Source organism: Pseudomyrmex gracilis, unplaced genomic scaffold, assembly GCF_002006095.1.
Source record: "Pseudomyrmex gracilis isolate BER0280 unplaced genomic scaffold, ASM200609v1 scaffold_7, whole genome shotgun sequence".
Classification (NCBI taxonomy): domain Eukaryota; kingdom Metazoa; phylum Arthropoda; class Insecta; order Hymenoptera; family Formicidae; genus Pseudomyrmex; species Pseudomyrmex gracilis.
In genome coordinates, this window is record NW_018020591.1 from 1,114,227 (window position 1) to 1,132,127 (window position 17,901).

General features: G+C 36.1%; 1 protein-coding gene across 5 annotated transcripts in view; it reads right to left on the reverse strand.

Moving 5' to 3' along the window:
• Window positions 1-1,287: 1,287 nt before the first annotated feature.
• Window positions 1,288-17,901, reverse strand: part of LOC109859866 (rho GTPase-activating protein gacII) — a 33,043-nt gene continuing 16,429 nt past the window's right edge. For all 5 annotated transcript variants that reach the window (XM_020438567.1, XM_020438557.1, XM_020438548.1 and 2 more), the window contains 11 exons: window positions 16,315-16,471; window positions 15,907-16,008; window positions 9,132-9,319; window positions 6,341-6,553; window positions 5,515-5,665; window positions 5,106-5,296; window positions 4,357-4,586; window positions 3,679-3,772; window positions 3,181-3,502; window positions 2,800-3,082; window positions 1,288-2,664 (listed from right to left, as the gene is read on the reverse strand). In XM_020438567.1, coding sequence (XP_020294156.1) covers window positions 2,355-2,664; window positions 2,800-3,082; window positions 3,181-3,502; window positions 3,679-3,772; window positions 4,357-4,586; window positions 5,106-5,296; window positions 5,515-5,665; window positions 6,341-6,553; window positions 9,132-9,319; window positions 15,907-16,008; window positions 16,315-16,471 — 2,241 coding nt within the window. In that variant the 3' untranslated portion in view covers window positions 1,288-2,354. The remainder of the gene's footprint in view (window positions 2,665-2,799; window positions 3,083-3,180; window positions 3,503-3,678; window positions 3,773-4,356; window positions 4,587-5,105; window positions 5,297-5,514; window positions 5,666-6,340; window positions 6,554-9,131; window positions 9,320-15,906; window positions 16,009-16,314; window positions 16,472-17,901) is intronic.

Sequence of the window (17,901 nt, forward strand, 5' to 3'; positions counted from 1 at the left end):
CAGCGAGATTACATAGTTGCGACTTCTTAGGTATGCAATATCTTTTTTTTTTGTGTCAGGATCTTTTGTAGAAAAGCTACCACACGTAATCGTTCGTTCCAATATACTTTATATCTTGCGACAACAAAAAAAATCGTATCGCGCAGTGCGAGCTAAAGTTGCCATGGCACGTATAATTTTGCGTTAGAATTATATAGAAAGAAATTTATGTGAAATTGTTGGCAATTTACAGTTTACCAATGTAATAGTAAATATCACATGTACGTTTACACAAGCAATTGCGAATTGATTGTATTTGTATCATTGATTACGAGTCTGAACGACTTTATATGTATGTGTGTGTGTAATCATATGTATCTTGTACATACATATCCGTTCTCACGTTCTAATCTAAACAATAGATTTGTTACATTTCCAACTTTTTATCGGTTAAGCAACTGTTTTTGTAAAGTTTGTACGTACTCGATGATATTATTGGCGAAGATCGTGATGTAAAATGCTCGTCAAGGACGGCACGTGAGAAATTGAATAATAAACGAGTTTTAATAAAAAATAAAAAAAAAAAAAAAACCTGAATGCACTACTCCTTCTATGTTAAATCCCGCATGACTAATTTTTTATAGAATAAATATTTATCATTTGTATCGATTAATATGTCAATGGAAATGTTCCACTTTTAAACACGAGACGTATGTAAAGATATATGTCGAGGTTGTATTGAAAATATCTAACTGTTATATCTAGAAACTATATTTTTATGCTTTTGTAGAGTAACATTATTTTCTGTTTAATTAATGAGGTTCAAATTCCAGTTCAAGTAAGAATACATAAAAAGCATAGTGTATGTAAAAAATTAAGTTTTATTTATTAACTTACAGACTGAAAAAAGAAAACTTAACGATAATTTACCGACAACAGTAAGTATGACGACACACATGCGTGTCTCTCTCAACATGGACTATTATCGCGAACGACAATAGAAAAAAATAAATTAATCGTAATCAAATTTTTAATTTTAATTTTACCTGGATGGAGACCACGAGATACGAGTCAGGTAAGTAATAATATTATTTTATTGAAAAATTAGTAAACTAACATTCAAATTAAAAAGTATTCTAATTTAAGGCTTTTACAATTATTTAGTTCTTATTATTGTATTTTACAACAGAGCATTTTTTTAATTTTGAAATTTACAATAATAAAACAATTATTACTTATAAGATAATTTTACATTTATTTAAAGATAAAAGATTATATATATATATATATATGTATAAAGTCACACATTTATCTAGATAAACTAGAGAAATGTTGGAAATTTTTTTGCAATAACACAGTAGTAATGAAAAAGATGAAAGGAACAATGATACAATTAATTAATGTGAGAATCACACATATATCGGTCATTGTATACCCATACGTCAAATTTCACAGTAATGCTATTAACAGCCGAGATGAGTCACTATTAGTGTCAAGAGAGAAACCAGACGGACTCGTCTAGTATCGAGGCTAATCGAACAGTCTATCGATCGTTGAAAGCGATACCTGAGAATCTGAGTATAGACGAATTCGCACGAACATGAGATATGTGACACTACATACATTCATTATATATTGCGCGGAAAGTATTTGAATAGAGAGAACACACACACAAGAAAGTCGCCGACAACAAATAGATCTCCTAAAGGATATGAGCACGTTTAAACCCTGTTTTTTGATCAATTGTTTATTGTCATTTTTCTAGTTCTTAAACTAGCAAAATTTGTTAACATAATAGTTGACTATCATATCAACAGCTTGATATCAAGCAAAGTCTGTTGGCAGATTTTAACCCTCGAACGGCGGATGATTTTAGCAACGTGCAGGACGGATGGATCCAAATGGGGACGCGTAGCGAAATATCGCTTTTAACGATTTTCCAAATATGAAATATACATTGGAATCTTATTATATTTACAGATATATATATATATGTTTTTTTCTTTCGCCAATGTTTACATACTTTGAACGATTGTGACTTAGAAGCGACATGCGTTTGGGTCCGGATGGATCCGTTATCCGTCAGGCGAGAAGATTAATACATGGCAGAAAACCCTGCTGATACCTACTTTAAACTCGATCGCAGATTGACGGCCAAAACTTCTAGTTATACATCTATAATTTGACACGTTCCATATTTTAGGCTCTTGTTCAAGTTTAAGGCGACTCTTTTCCCTACGAAACACGCATCTATATGCTCATTTTGCGATCAACATTTAACAGCCAAATCTCTCGACCCAATCTCGCGCAAGAGATGGAAACATATCTATATGCTCATTTTTAACAGCCAAATCTCTCGACCCGATCGCTACAATTTAGACGTCATCCGGAGTGCTTGAGATCAATTCCCGTCTTTTCCACACTGACTGCACCGGCACGCGTTGGTTCTGCACCGTTGGTGAAGGAGAGGGTGTCGTCGATGGGGCGGAGGACAACGTCTTGCCGGTCAGAGTGTTGGAATCAGGTATATGACGCGTCGGATGCCTCGAGTCTGTGTATCGCCTCTTTGTATACTTCTTGCTGTCGCTTGAGGTCGCCGACGAGTTCCTCGTCGTCTGTTGACTCGTGGACTCGACATTCGATCCGGAGATCTTCAGCATTCTCTCAATATCGGCGGTCTTGGACCTGAATCACATGAGCGCATGTTTAACTTGCATCAAAGAATAAAAGGATATATTTGAGATGCCTGAAGCTTCGCATTAAAATTTAGCAATTTCATACACACTGATACATATACAAAGTAAGTACACACACACTCACCTCATCACCGCACCGCCAATACTGGTGATGCTCGGCGTGTATGACGTGCTCTTCCTCGCTTCTTGCTGATTATCCGACCTATTCACCTGGTTAACTTTGCTCGAGATTGTGAAAGAAACTTTCTGAAGAATCGCCTGCTGATCTGGGATATACGAGACGGCGTTGCCCGAGCTATCTGGACTAGTTGGAGACGATGACGTCCACGAGGGCGGGGAACTCAGCGGCTGATCGCTCGACTGAGTCGCCAAGGAACTAATATTGCTATCACTTCCGTGTCTCCCGGCTGCATGTGAAACATATGTTTTTATTAGCTTTATATTTCACGTGAGCGTATGTGTGTGTGTGTTGAATATTAAATAACTTTGTACGAAACACACGAACTTTCTCTGTAACTTGAGGAAATGGACCTCTGTCTCTGTCTCGGGGCCACACTCGATTGCAACTTCGGTGTTTCCTCGATGTAAGGAATGTCGAGAGGTAAAGAAAACGCTTCAGACATGGGTATGGTAAGACTAGCAGTAATGACTGTAGAGGAGGATCTTCGTCGAGGATCCGAAGGATCCTCGCTTGATCCGCTATCTACGCTATCGCTTCTGTTATCCTCTCTTCTTCGACTTCCTGGCCTTTTGAACCTTCGTGGCCTTGGTTCAAAATTGCTGCCAATACCGGCGGTCTGATGTAGACACTGTTCTCTCGTCCACACCTGGAACACAAAAATGGTGATTTAATAAATTAAAACTTGAAAAATTTCAAATAAATAATTTATTTATTATTTGTAAAAGTTTCAAAGAAAATAAATTGGATTCGAACGTAACAGCATCTAAGATTAAGTAATTCAAGTAGCATTTAAGATTGAATAATCCGAGTATTTTACATCACCTTTCTCGTCTCCTTTGCCACAGTGGTCGACATAGTCAGCGTTTCTTCTACTGTTTCCGCTTCACTACAAAGATCCGCTTCATCCTCAGATTGCCTGTGAAAGCACGTACATAAGAACTTCTTGGCGCTTCTTGTCTCAATGTTACGAGACCACACCCGCAAGGACGCGTAGAGAACATTGTTACTTCTCACAGCATCGACATCGATCGATCGCTGCTCACGTACGCGAAACTACTCGATAGGTCAAGGACAAAATTTACGACTTGAAAACCACTTTATTTTGCGAAGGTATAAAAAAAAATTGTCAATAAAATATTTTATGGCTATAAAATATACTTTGGAGGGGAGAAAGCGATAAATAACTTGATGGATTTTATAACTTTAAGTTAGAAAAGTTATTATAGATATGATCTAAGAAACGTATTGATTAGTTGCTACGTAAACAGCAAAAAAACATTCAGCAAGAAGAACCAGCAAGAAGTTCTTCCCGCTGTTTGTATAAATAGCAAAACTTTGTTCTCCGCGCGCACGTGAAAGTTACGAAAATGATGAAATATAATGCGAAAAAAAAATCTACTTGGAAAAAGAGAAAAAAAAGAGATGCTCTCTCGTTTCCCCTGTCATATTCCGTCTTTTGTTTTGTCATTCGTCAGATTTGGATTACAGAGAAAAACTTACTCTTCGATGCGACGGGACAGAGCGATGTCCAGTTCAGCCGGATGGGTGTCCATCATATGTTGATACACCTCGTCCAATAGCGCCGCTGGCAAAGTAAATAATATCGATGTTTGTTCCAGGAGAGTTCGCACCACGTTTATCACGTCCACCCTCTCCTCGGCTCTCTCCGACGAGATCTCTGATCTCACCTGGCCGGGTTTCACGCAATGCAGAATGTTCGGCGCGAACACCTGCAACGTGCGGTCAAACGTTTCTGATTCGCGTATCATCGTCCAATCCAGACGTGGTTATCGATCTTTCATCTAATTAACGCGCTCTTTTTCCGCAACTGACATATGAAATTTATCGAGAATATTTAATTAATTAATTAATTAATTAATTCGTCAATTTTGTGCAGAGAGAATTTCCGCTGGAACATATAAATTCTATCTACTGTGAATCAAAGTTTATTTTCAGTCTGTTGCATAAAACAATTTTTCTAGATAGGTTTTTATGCGATGTAACAAACTCGATTTCTATGCACTTAACACAGTACTACTTTAAGTAAAGAAAAAGATAATCCAAAGAGAGAGAGAAAGAGTTTAATCTCGTCAGCAATGTTGGAATTCCGTCGCTGCGTTTGATAACACATTCTTTTTGCATATTCTGTCTAAGAGAGAACTCAACGAGACGCGACGAACGCATTTTGCGAGAACAGGATATTGGAAAGAGATCAAAGTCGGAGAAAAGTGCTGCTATGCGGTACTGACGGTCGCGAGATTTGTTTTATCCATTTTATTCCCCGGCAACCATTCCCCGTCCTTAGTCTTGTAATCCTGGCTGTATTTGGCGACGTCATTCAGAAACGTCAAAAGTGTCCAAAGAGTGTCGCGATTGGGCACGGGTAGAAGTTGAATTAGATGCTGGAGCGCTTCTTGCTGCAGCCGTCTGTTCCTGATTTCTGCGACAGAAGAATCGCCGGCTTATTACGTTTCTCGTTCGAGCGTGGACTATTGAAAATCGATTATTACATCTTGTTATCAGGAAACAAGCGAATTTCAAATCGGTAAACCCGAATTAAAATCTTTCCTTGGAGATGAAGTATACAGGAAGTGTTAGAAAATAGTGGCAGCGTTTGTCAATCGCGGCTTCCATCGCGTTAGAATCCTTTTCTCTTACTTTGAGTATGTACGAAGGCCTGATATAACTCCCGGCAAAGCAGCGGATCCGGCAGATCGCGAAAATACTCCTTTAAGAGGGTGGCTACATCGTGGGGACATTGATCGGAGCCTATTTTCGTCTCCCGGCCGGAATCAAAATTTTCTCTCAACTGAAATTTATCACAAATATTTCTCACATTTGAAATTTTCGTATAAAACTACAAGTATATTTCGAAAAATAGTCACTTTTCAGAAATGTGTGTGTGTGTGTGTGTTAGTGTAAAATTATTCATTTTCCATAAGAGTGGATTTATATCTCTGAGACAAATTGGCGATTCGTTTGATAAATATTTCATTCTTATTGATAGCTGTAATACGCAGTAATGGACAAAGACATATTGTACAGATGGAGGAGAAAATCCGATAACGCGATTAAAAAGGAAGTATGTAAAAGTATGTAAAAGTATATAAAAGAGAACATATGTGAGAGAGTGCAGACATATTTTCATTTCGGATTTACTAGTAAACTAGAAATTAAACATTATATTATCATCTTGCTGAAAAATATTCACCGTTTCTGTAAAGAATCACAACAACGTAATAAATGTTCATTTTGTCGCATTAAGAATAAAAACACATCAAGAAAAATATGTGTATCGAAGGATAATTGCGTCCTTTTTAAGTAAATAATTTAATAATTCGTCTTGAGAAAATGATATCGCGTTTTCACCAATGAAATTGATTCTGATCATTCTTGAAAAATGTTCCCGTGATGATGTTCAAAAGTTAACATCGAGACGTTAATGCGTGTTATAGTTATTAGAAGAAACGTGTTGCTCGCGTACCTCCCTCACTCGCTTCTTTGAAGATGACACGCGAAACACGCCCAGCGTTTGAAAACCGGTGTTCTCGAGATGCCAGATGCATTGCCTGACGATATTTGGCACAGTGTCCCATTCACTTCCGGCAGAACCTCCGCTGTCGCTCAGCTCGAGCATTCCGGAATCACCTCCCAATGTAGGAGTACCTTTCGACGACAGAGACTCGCTCGAGCCTTCCTGGTTTAATCAAAACAAATATCAGTGCGTTTTGCATTGAAACATTCAAATATTGTATTTCGCATTGAAGCACAAACTTGTATTGATTAATTAACCCATTATTAATATTATTAACATAATTAACATTATTTGTAAATTAAGCTTTTTTTTCATACGTCTGGAGCAGGGGTAGTTCCAGTTTTCGTTATTCAGAAAAGTGACTAATAAATGTGCACACATAAAATTAGACTTTTAACTTTACAGATCAGAAAACTTAAAGAGTAATTTTATTTTATTTTATTTCTTTTCTACATCTCTTTTTTTCTTTTTTTTATGAAATGCCAATTACTCCGCACAAGTGAAACACACACTGTGTTACTTATAAAAACAATCAAATTTTCTAAATCCTTTAAACAGATTAGCTCGTGTAAAGTCGCATTCCGTATTCGAGTATTTTAGCGGCCGATCCAGTTGTCTGGGAATTTGAGGGTTTCTAATTAACTCGCAGTTAAAATTAGCGATTCTATTCCCATTCTATTCGCGTCTCTGATCTATGATGTCACCTAGCGGCGACACACGTGACGTCGTCACGAGAGATATTCTCTATATCGTTTTTTTTTTTTTCGCGTATCGTGCGCATATGCGTACATGCGATCGATTAATCATGTTAGGCGTGGTTTCGCAAAGATGCCAGGAAAAGAGACGGCAGAAATAGATTAATCAGAGATTTCTGATAACTTTCTCATTTCGAATATGATCTCACGTGACATTTCTTATGTGTCTTATATATTTACTTCTCTTTTTTCTTTCTGTTTTTAGAATATAAAAATATAAAATAAATATAAAAATATATAATAAAAAAATATATTGCATGTGAGAGAAACAAAGAGTTTTTTTGGAATGTTTTTATCTCTTGAGATGAAAAAAAATAAAGAAAGAATAACTTTTTTATCAACCCCGACCAGAAGTAAACTGCAACGTGTACGCTTGCGCACACATATGGGAGAGAAAAAGCGCATACAGTGACATGTTATAAAATATATGTCTATTTCTTTTTCTCTCTGTTTCTGACGATGAAGCACAAAATGGATTTCGGGTTTCGCGAACAACTTATTTAGTTCTTCGGTCGTCGTAAACATTTCAAGTGCAAGAGACACATCAATTTCTGATTATGTTACGACACGCTAGTTTTATACTTTGTAACGCGATTTGATCTCAATCAAATAAACGTAAACAGATATTTGTGTTTCTCTTCACTTTTCTTGATTTTTTTTGTCTTTAAGTATATTTTAGTTTGATTTTTTTTTTTTTCAAATAAATATTATTACTTTTTCCAAAGATCAATATCAATTTTATCACGAGCTGTTCGAATGACCTATTCGTTCGATATAAATTCAGAATGAACGCGTGTGTACACAGCAGGCTCGACATCTGGCCCGTGTCGCAAGTGGTCGTCGATAAACTGTTTCGTCCCAAGAGCACAGTGACGCAATGGATGATGCCGTGTTAGCAATGTCGGCAGTCAGTGATGACGTCAACGGGAAAGACATTGCCGATGTCTCTTTCGACATACCGACGTAAGTATTGGGCGTACGTTCAAGTCAAGCCAATGTGTGAAAGAGAGGAGAAGGGTGTGTGTATTTGAAGCGGGCGAGCGGGTCAGAGAACGGTACCTCCACCAAATAGTCTGCGTAAATTACCTTGTACTATTAGCTAACAGATCCTGACGTTACTATTTGGTAAGAAGATTCGTTGCAACAAAATGTCACCTCGAGAGATCTCGAATCACCCTGTACTTTAGACGGCGCGCGTTTTTGATTGAGGCACTCGCCTTGATGACTTTGTCGCAACGAACCAAATTTTGCGAAGTCAATAATTCATAGATCTTCTGTCTTACTAGAGGATCATACGCAGCAGATACGCACGTCCAGAGAGATGAATGATATCTCTCTCAATGGAGATTTACATTCTTACACGGTAGTGACCGTGTGTAAGAACGAAAATGTATCGCTTTGCGCGCGCGGACACACACATTTTTCAAAGACAAAAGACACGACGCTCTCTTTGCGAAATTGTTTCCTAACATGTTTAGTGTACACGAAAGATCGCAGAATTACATAAATTCCACACTCGGTAGAATACGCGCGTGCGATATCCCGTTTTACGTTTCTATATTTGCTCGCCGCCCGCGGCGTATCTTTAATGGTTGGTCGATCAGCTGCCAAGCTTTACCACTCGAAAGAAACTGTCGTAAGTAATACAGGTCAACGCCTTGAGTGGCAATGGAAGTCGACAGTTGCGATACAGATGTTAATATCGCGCACATCTACGTTTCTACTTGAAAAAAAAAACATTTGATATTACATTTTTGGTAAAAAAAAAAAAATTGTAACAGATACTTGGGAAGAACATATAAATTTTCAAAACAATACAAAATGATCAAAACTAAATTATATATATATATATATGTTCTACAAAACATTTATACGATTTTCTACAATGGAATTTGAAGAACTGACTGTCTCATCGTGTCCGTAAAATTGCTCGCTACTTGCGTTGTACGTTCATCTTTCATACCGGTAACTTAAAAATTTCTTACCTCTTCCGTTTTCGTCGTGATGGCTACCGATGTCTCCGTAAGACTAGAGAAACTGGTTCTGCTACCGTGTCTACTACTTCTGCTTAAAGTCCCGACATCGGACATCTCTCTAGCGGCGATTCTGGTAATTCTATCATTTTCTAAACATTGCGAAAGAGGAATACCGAACACTAAGCCAACAGGTGCATCTGCAAAAATCACATAAAAGATAAGATAAACATTTCACACAATTTTTTTCGAGGAGTGTCTACCTGAAACTTTCGAAAAATTGAAATTTTTCACATATTCTTAAAGTTTACGATCGTAAAAAATGTTTGTATAAACGATTGTATTATTAAAAAAACGAGCACAAATTTGTGATTTTTAAACAACAATGTTAGCTCTCTTAAAGCGCTGTTAAAAAAAATAACGTTAGCTTTTTTTAAAAATAATTTTAGCTGACCGTATAAATACTTTGCCACTTTTTATTTCAAGTGTGAGAGAGAAGAGAAACCAGGATGGCCCAGATTATGGTCTATAAACAGATCGGTATAGGCTTTCGATTTTCAACTACGCTCAAGAGAAGTAGTCGATCGAACAAAACTTGTGAACGTCTTTTTCTCATCTTCACTCGCAAATATTACGGAAACCTTTCTTACTATTCCGCATATGCAAACAGTCAACGGAAATCTTTTTCTAATGTCGCTTGTTTACCAAGTAATATCTTTTGTTTTCTTTTCAATAAAACTGGTTATGTTCCCACGATCTCCTCACAAATGGCCAGTGACGATTGAGATAAAAAACGTTGAAGTTTTGTGTCTCTCTTTCTCTTTCTTTCTTTCTCTCTTTCTCTCGTTCTTTTTCTCGCTCTCTCTCTCTCTCTCTCTCTCTCTCTCTCTCTCAAGCACAGTTGAAAGCCGAAGAGCAACAAACCGTGTTCCTATACCGATCCGATTATAGACTGCGATCTGGGCCATCCTGGCTTCTCTTCTCTCTTCGAAACGTGCTCGCCTACGAACAAGCGTGGAACGCACCACTTTACGAACTACAATATGCGAAGAGAACGAGACCTTTTTTTGGAAGCGTTCTCAGAACGATCGGCTTCGATCGTCAACACTTTGCCACCTCCGTACGTATGTGTCGGTTCGTCTGATGTGCGTACGTATTTAGACACGAAGAGTGCGAACATACGGACATATTGCGTATATAAATATCTTCGGTGTATCTTGTTGCACACATGTTTAAGTAATTGACATTTCCTAATAGGTATATTTATACATAGTTGCAACTTTGTTTGTAAGTGTATTTTGATCGTGCTAACATATTTTCAAGAGCGTGAAATTTACGGTCGCGGAGTCACGTGCTTAAAACAAGACGAAGGTATTTGAGAGGCGACTATGTTTAAGTCCTCTTCTTAGAATTGTTTCTTCATTTGATTGTCAAGTAGTCTATTTCGCTAACTTCTGTCTAGCTGTCAAAGAGTTTACCAGGCTTTTGAATATTAATAAATTTCTTTGTACACATATTTACAATTATTTACAATTCTAAAATAATACAAATCAAATAAAAAATAAAAGAAAGAAACAAAACATTATACATACATATTATTATTAATAGTACATATTTAATAACATATATTAAAAAATATATATATTAAAATAGAAAATATACATATTTGATATTTGATGCTTTTGCGATGTGTTGTATTAACATTCGAAGATGTTTTTCGGGTTTGAACCGCATTTTTAATGTCATTTTTATATTGACATTTCGTGAACATATTTCAGCTCACTTTATCAAGATTACCTGATACTATCAGGTTGTTCTTGAAACGTTTTGTGAAAATTTCAGCTCGCTTCATTAGGGTTACCTGATACTATCAGGTTGCTCTTGAAATGAAGTGAGCTGAAATGTTCACGAAACGTCGGTATAAAAATGACACTAACGCGGTTTAAACCCAAAAAACATCTTCAAAAATATACATATATTAAAAGAAAAATAAAGAAAATAATAAAACAATATGCACAACAAATTAATTATTATTAATTATTACTATTAAAAATATATTATCGGTAATAATAAGTGTATCTTGCTTTAAATATACTTTTTCTCTCTCTCTCTCTCTCTTGTAGTTTGAAGTCTTCCCTTTAAGACGCACTCTTATATTTTAACAATTGTCACAGTTGTTAAATTATTTGTTTTTTCTGAAAATTGTAATTTTAGATCATTTAGATATATAGAATACGCGCGCGTATCTATATACATATACGTATATATGCTTATTTTATTGATCTTTTGGTAAGAAGACATGTGCGAAAACACAGTGCTTTAAAGGGAGTGAGCGACCTCGCTGGCAAAGAGACTCCCGATTGACGTGTCCCTACACATAGGCACTTGTATCCGGATCACAAATAAACCTGATATATGCGGAAATATATACGCTACTGTGCGCGAGCACCCCGTGGCTAATTTTAACTGGCGAAATTGTGTCTCATATCAGCCTGGCCGGCCGATGCGCCCGCCTTTCGTCGCCGCGTCGCTGCACATGGATAAGTAGATGCGTTTTCCACGCTCGGACCACCAAGCTGCCGAATTTTATTTCTGTTATTCTACCACCGACCTGACTCGATTTCTATTCGGAGAATGCGCGTGCTCATCCTCAATTTAATCCAATAAACAAATTGATACATTTTCTATTTTTTTTATTTTTTTATGATTTTTGAAAAAATATGCGTGCAAGACATGTTGCGTTCGCGGTGAAATTGCGTTCGCGTGTAACGTCCATCGCGGAATATTGGTATTGGTATTGGTGCATATTGGCACAGAAGACCTTAAGGTTAGTCCATACGCCATTCTAGGAGTCTTTATGGGAGATGATACGTCAAGTAGACCCCAAATATCTGGGGTTTGTGTTAATTAATTATTATTTATTATGTTTTTGTCACAAGGAGGGTTTGTGTAGTATACTACTACCACGCGATACACGGCCTTCTTTCACAGTGGGCGTGTCCATCTGTGTCGGGCTCGTGTTCAAGATGTTGTGACTATGATCGCCTTGTGGGAAGAGAATTAATTCGGGATTACACCCGAATTAATTTTTGGAGGCCCGGTTTAGTTCAACGATCAACTCGGTTGAAAGGACCGGCCCGGAAAAACTCCTTAGGTGGTGAGCGGATTCGAACTCGGGACCATCATCGCGGAATATTGAGACAATATGTCAGTGAGAAATAATATTTCATGAGATTTCACGGAGAACACCAATCTGTCCGAGTCGATTTGTACGTCACAATATTCACAGACGGTATCCTTATTTGAAATGTTAAGAGCGTTGCAAAAGTGTAGCGCAAACAGTACTGGAAGCGTAATTGCGCGACCGCATAATTAGTTTGCCGAAATGCGACGGAATGAGAGCACGATGTTAACAGAGCAACGTGCTCGTTGCAGGAAATTGCAGTTTCATTTGCTTGCGTAGCGATTCAAACGATATGAGAACGGCCGACAAAAAAAAATTTGTCCTGCGCGATCTACAAAAGTGTCTAATCTGCATTCCGTGCATTCGGTGCAGACGTTACAATATCTGCGAGTACATGTAAGTATGACAGAGTGTGCGATATAATTTACTGTAATCTGTGTGTGAGATCGTAGCTGCTGTTAATTACCTCACGGATAATGTTTTCACATATCTTGACTCTGAATTTCTCGTAGTCAAGAATTAAACAACTGAATACACATATAAGTAATTACTTAAAAATTAGTAAATAAATATTTAAACATTAATAAATAAAAATGCGTAATTAGTTTATAAGGCGTCTGAAACTTTTTTTTTATACGGTCGAAGGTAGATTGGATCAATCTGAACAGAAAAGTCTTGTACAATTTGGAAACTTTGCAATGGTTATTAAGATATTAATTAATGTGAACCAATGAGCGCGTGAGAAGCGACAGTCTCTGTAGACGTGTATATCGTCACTCCCTACATATAATTACATAAATATAATCACATACGGGATCTTCAGTTTATTACATAGTGACACTTAAAAATTCATGTTTTTTATGGTCATTAGATATTCAAAAAATATTCATAAGTAAGGTAAGGTAATAAGAAAAATTTGAAAATCGAAAGAATTCCTTAACTAAGTAAAATATATAAAGTGTTAAATCTTTAAACTGCTCTCCTTTAAAATTTGGGTTGTGGAGTTACGAAATTATACGTAGGAAGTGACAATACATCAGTTTTGGAAATCAGCTGATCGTGGTAAAAAGCTATGTTCACACTCCGTGTGCCTCGCTTCTTGCTATTAAAGATTGATGAAGTAAGCTGTTTTTCTGTAGAACTGAATATACGCCTACAGAATCCGAATCCTCGCTTCCCACGCGCTTGAATTACATTTATGAAGTGAATTACATTTATTAATTAATTATTCTATAAATATTGCGAAGTTTGCAGAATAGCAAATGACTTTTCTTCAGATTAACTCAATCTATCTTCACACTTGTGGTCAAAATTTTTCGGATATCCTATATATACGTATATTTATTTCTGATAATTTTTAATCTTAATAAGATTATATAACATATATTCACAAAGATTTCTATTTGAACCAATAAGTGCAAAGTGTGTGTGAAAAAAGTTTCAGACATCTTATAAACAAATTATACATATTTATTTATTAATGTTTGATTGTGTGTTTCTTTTTTATAAAAAGTAAATGAGATTTTATATAAATAAAATATATGTTCTATTTTACTACATGAGGAAAAATAGCAAGTAATACACTTGGAGCAATATAATAGTCATTAGATATTTTGCTCGCTTATCTTTGACCTTTGAAAATGTGGATAAAAACGATGGATTTAAATGACGTCAACGCTTTTCTAGCGGGAATAAAAAAACCATGGAATTAGCACGTTAACGAATTACTCTTGCGGAGAGGTGATATCAACTTCGTTGTTCTCTCGTTTTGGTTTCTAATCAAACACACATGTGACTTTTTTACGCATTCATTGCTGACCTTTTCCGTTCGTTCTATTTTCGCATTTGCGAAATGATACATGACTTTTCTGTTCAGACTGACCCATTCTACCTCTTCACACTTCGGTCGTGTCAAAAAGTTACAGACACCCCGTACATATGACTCACTTATACTTTCCATAATAATGTTTCAAGCATGGAATTGGAAATAGCGAGTTTAGCGACCGATTAAAAATAGATCAGAAATTTGAAACACAGTTCTCGTCTTTGTTGCAACAAATAATAAAGGTCTTGCTTTTTTATAACATATATATGTTATAAATAAAATTAATATACAGCGTATATATAATATATACAGGTATATATACATACATGTATATATATATATATATATAACATATACATATGCGTGGGACTGTCGTAAACGTATCAAGTGATAGAGCGCTCCTTTTCCCAAACTTCAACAAGTGCTATTGCGTCTGTCTGAAAATAACTGAACTAGTTATTCTCCAAACAAATAATTGTGCCATAAATTACGGCCGTTAAATACGTTTTCTACACATTTAAACTGCGCACGTTATATTTAATTATTGACTCGCTCGAACAAAATTCCACGATTTGCTGCTACATTGCATTCTTTTTTTTATTTATCAGAATTCGTGTTCTTGTGTCCAGTATAAATTGCAAAATTTTGTTTTGTCACGGCGTTTGCCCAAATAACATAAAAAATCGGAATGTCAATCTATAATAATATAATAGTCTATAATAATTTAGAAGTATTATTATTAATTTGGCTAATTACATTAAATAATTATTATGTTTACAAGTGTACATATGAAGATTTTTGTGCTGAAAAAATTTATTCAAATTTTCGATGCTACTATTATAAGCTTCTTTTATAGGTCGTGCAGAGAATGAAGAGTCACGAGAGAGAGAAAGAGAGAAAGACTAACTAGAGGAACTCGTTGACCGGACGTAAACGTTTCGTTGAACCCTTACGTTTGACTCAATAATTCTTTTGTTTCTATATTTGATCATCTTAGAAATAAATTGCATTGATATCGAGTGGTGATTCCCTTTGTTTCTGAGAGAAGTTTTAATTGAGGAAGACATTTTGTCACTATACACAGTGTCTAAAACTTTTCGACGCAGCCCAAGTGTAAGGACAAATTAATCTGAAACTAACCCTAATCTTAGATTAATATAAATCTAATTAATCTGATAGGTCAATTTGAACACAAGAAAAGTCACATACAGTTTTGCGTAAACTTTGCAATAGTTATTATACTAAAGATATTAATAGTTAATCCGTTGCGGATAGATATGGGTCTCCCAGACTCACTCAAACATTACGCTCTAATAAAAATTAGTTTTTTAAAACTCTTATATCTTCGAAAATACTAGAGTTTTTTTATTTTTTTTTATCGACGCAGAATCATTCAAACTTTTGATTAAAAAAAAAACAAAAAAAACAAAATTGAAAAAATATTAATTTTTCACGGCGATATTCGCTTTTGACGTCGCGTGGGTCTCATAGACCCAGTCTGTCTGTCATAGATCATTTTTGAGGTGTGTCCGCGAAGGGTTAAAATATCAAATAAAGATATTAATTAATTAATATGAGCCAATGAACGCGTGAGAGAAACGATAAGCTCGAGTCTGTAAACGTATGTGAAGAACAAAACTGTTTCAGACACCCGGTACATTGCACGATATAAATAATATCACCGGGTATTCTGCAGGCGCACAATTGTATTTCATCGTGATAAAAATACCTACTGCAATGTAGTCGCGCGATTAACGAATATTGCGTTTTCTGCTCACCTTTTTCTTTATTGTCGAAGAAACTCGTCGTGAGAGCTTTCCTCTTCAACAGATAGGCACGCTTCTTTGGCTTCGTGGTCACTAACCCGCTCGCAAGCGACTCTGAAAGAAAATCGAAGAAACTCACTTGACAAACGTATTTCGAGATACACTTTAAATATACGATTTCGACGCCACATTATGCAATCCACTTGTACAATTAGAACAGTTATTTGCTTTTGTCTCGCCGAAATAACTTCGTACAATCTAAAGCGGTTATTCTAAATAAAAACTTTGTTCAGACGAGTAATTTAATCTTTTTCGCGAGGAAAAATCAAGAGAGAAAAAGTTTAATAAGAGAGAGAGGCTGTATTTGACTTTTTTCATTTCAATTTAACAAAATAATTAAAAGAATCCGTGGAAACTTACCGCTTGGCGGTCTGATGTGAACACCTAGATTGAGAGCTTGAAGCTTCGCCACAGCCACCTTACAAAGAACTTTCCTCTCAATTTCGGAAAGCGAACGCAGCGATATATCCTGTAAAGTAACTCGCCGTCCGCCTGTGCCCGCCCATGTGCATTTTCCCTGAGACAGAAAGGAAATCTTATCTGTGTTGAATTGCATCCGACAGATATATCTCGAACGACTTTTTAATCGTCGTCGCGCGAAAGAAACGTCACAAAGCGTAGCCCAAACCTGAATTAAAGTTCGTAGTACGAGTCTATCAACCGCCTGAATATACATCCCATCTACCCCCCGGACAAGATTTAATTTCGGAAAATTAAATTTGATTCTCGCGACATGCTCCTCGTTATCATGCAACGATTATACAAATTTACTTTCCTCCTCCTCCTCTTCCTCATTGTGTAAATCTACGAAATTAAAATTTATGAACTCGCCGCACTTACGTGGGATAGATAAGCTCGCAATTTTGACAGAAAGCGTTATTGCTACACGGATCGATAACTTTGACAGATTAGAAAAGTGCGCGACAGACACCCATTAATGACACTCATGTCTGCAAACACAGGCATTTTTTTCTTGTTATCACTTTCGCGTATTCGAGAAATAAACAAAATGTAATATCGAAGATATGACAGATTAATAGAATTGCGATTGTCATTTATAATTGTTCTAATTGGAATAAGAAATTTTTGGTTCGGGAAGAGAAACAATCGGGCGAATTAATGTTTCGCTTGCGTTTCTAACGGTAATATATCAGCGACCCGAATCTGCATTACATGTCGACATTTTTTATAAAGGTGAGAAAATTTTATGTTAATACAGTTTTTAACTTTCCGCCGGCGCTACATAGAGATTTAAAGACCCAGATCGATTATTTGATTGTGCGAGAGAAGTTTAGGATAACTGATTTCAATCTGCAAAGAAACAAAATAAAATACAATTTGCAACTTCTGCTGATGGTAAAAGTAATAAAATTTCGTTGTGAAAACTTTTACAAAAAGAATGTTTTCAAAGTTTTTTGTACAATCAGGAACAGAGAGAAGAAAAATGTGCATTAGTCTTCAAAGAAAGTTGCGGAAGATGTTAAATTACACATTGTCGGTTAAGTTAATGCAAAATCTTTAAACAAAAGAAATGGAATATGTGTGTAATCACATTTTATCGAAATTGTCTGACACATTTATCAGAAAAAACACATCAAATTATTTTACGTTCAGTTAGAAAAAAAATTAATAACAAGAGAAAATTGTTGAGAAAGTGTTTAACAAAGCGCAAACAGCATTTCCGAGGAAATAGCGTGTGCGAAACAACATATATGTATATACGTGCAATTGTTGTTCTCGTTTATCAAAGAGTTAGAAAAACGCAAAACGTTATTTCACACGCGCTATTTCCTCGGAAATGCTATTTGCGCTTGGTTAAACACTTTCTCAACGATTTTCTCTTGTCATTAATTTTTTTCTAACTAAACGTAAACTAATTTGATATGTACATATATATATACAGGGTGTCCCAGAATTGGTTTAACATCTCTCGTAGGCAGATAGAAG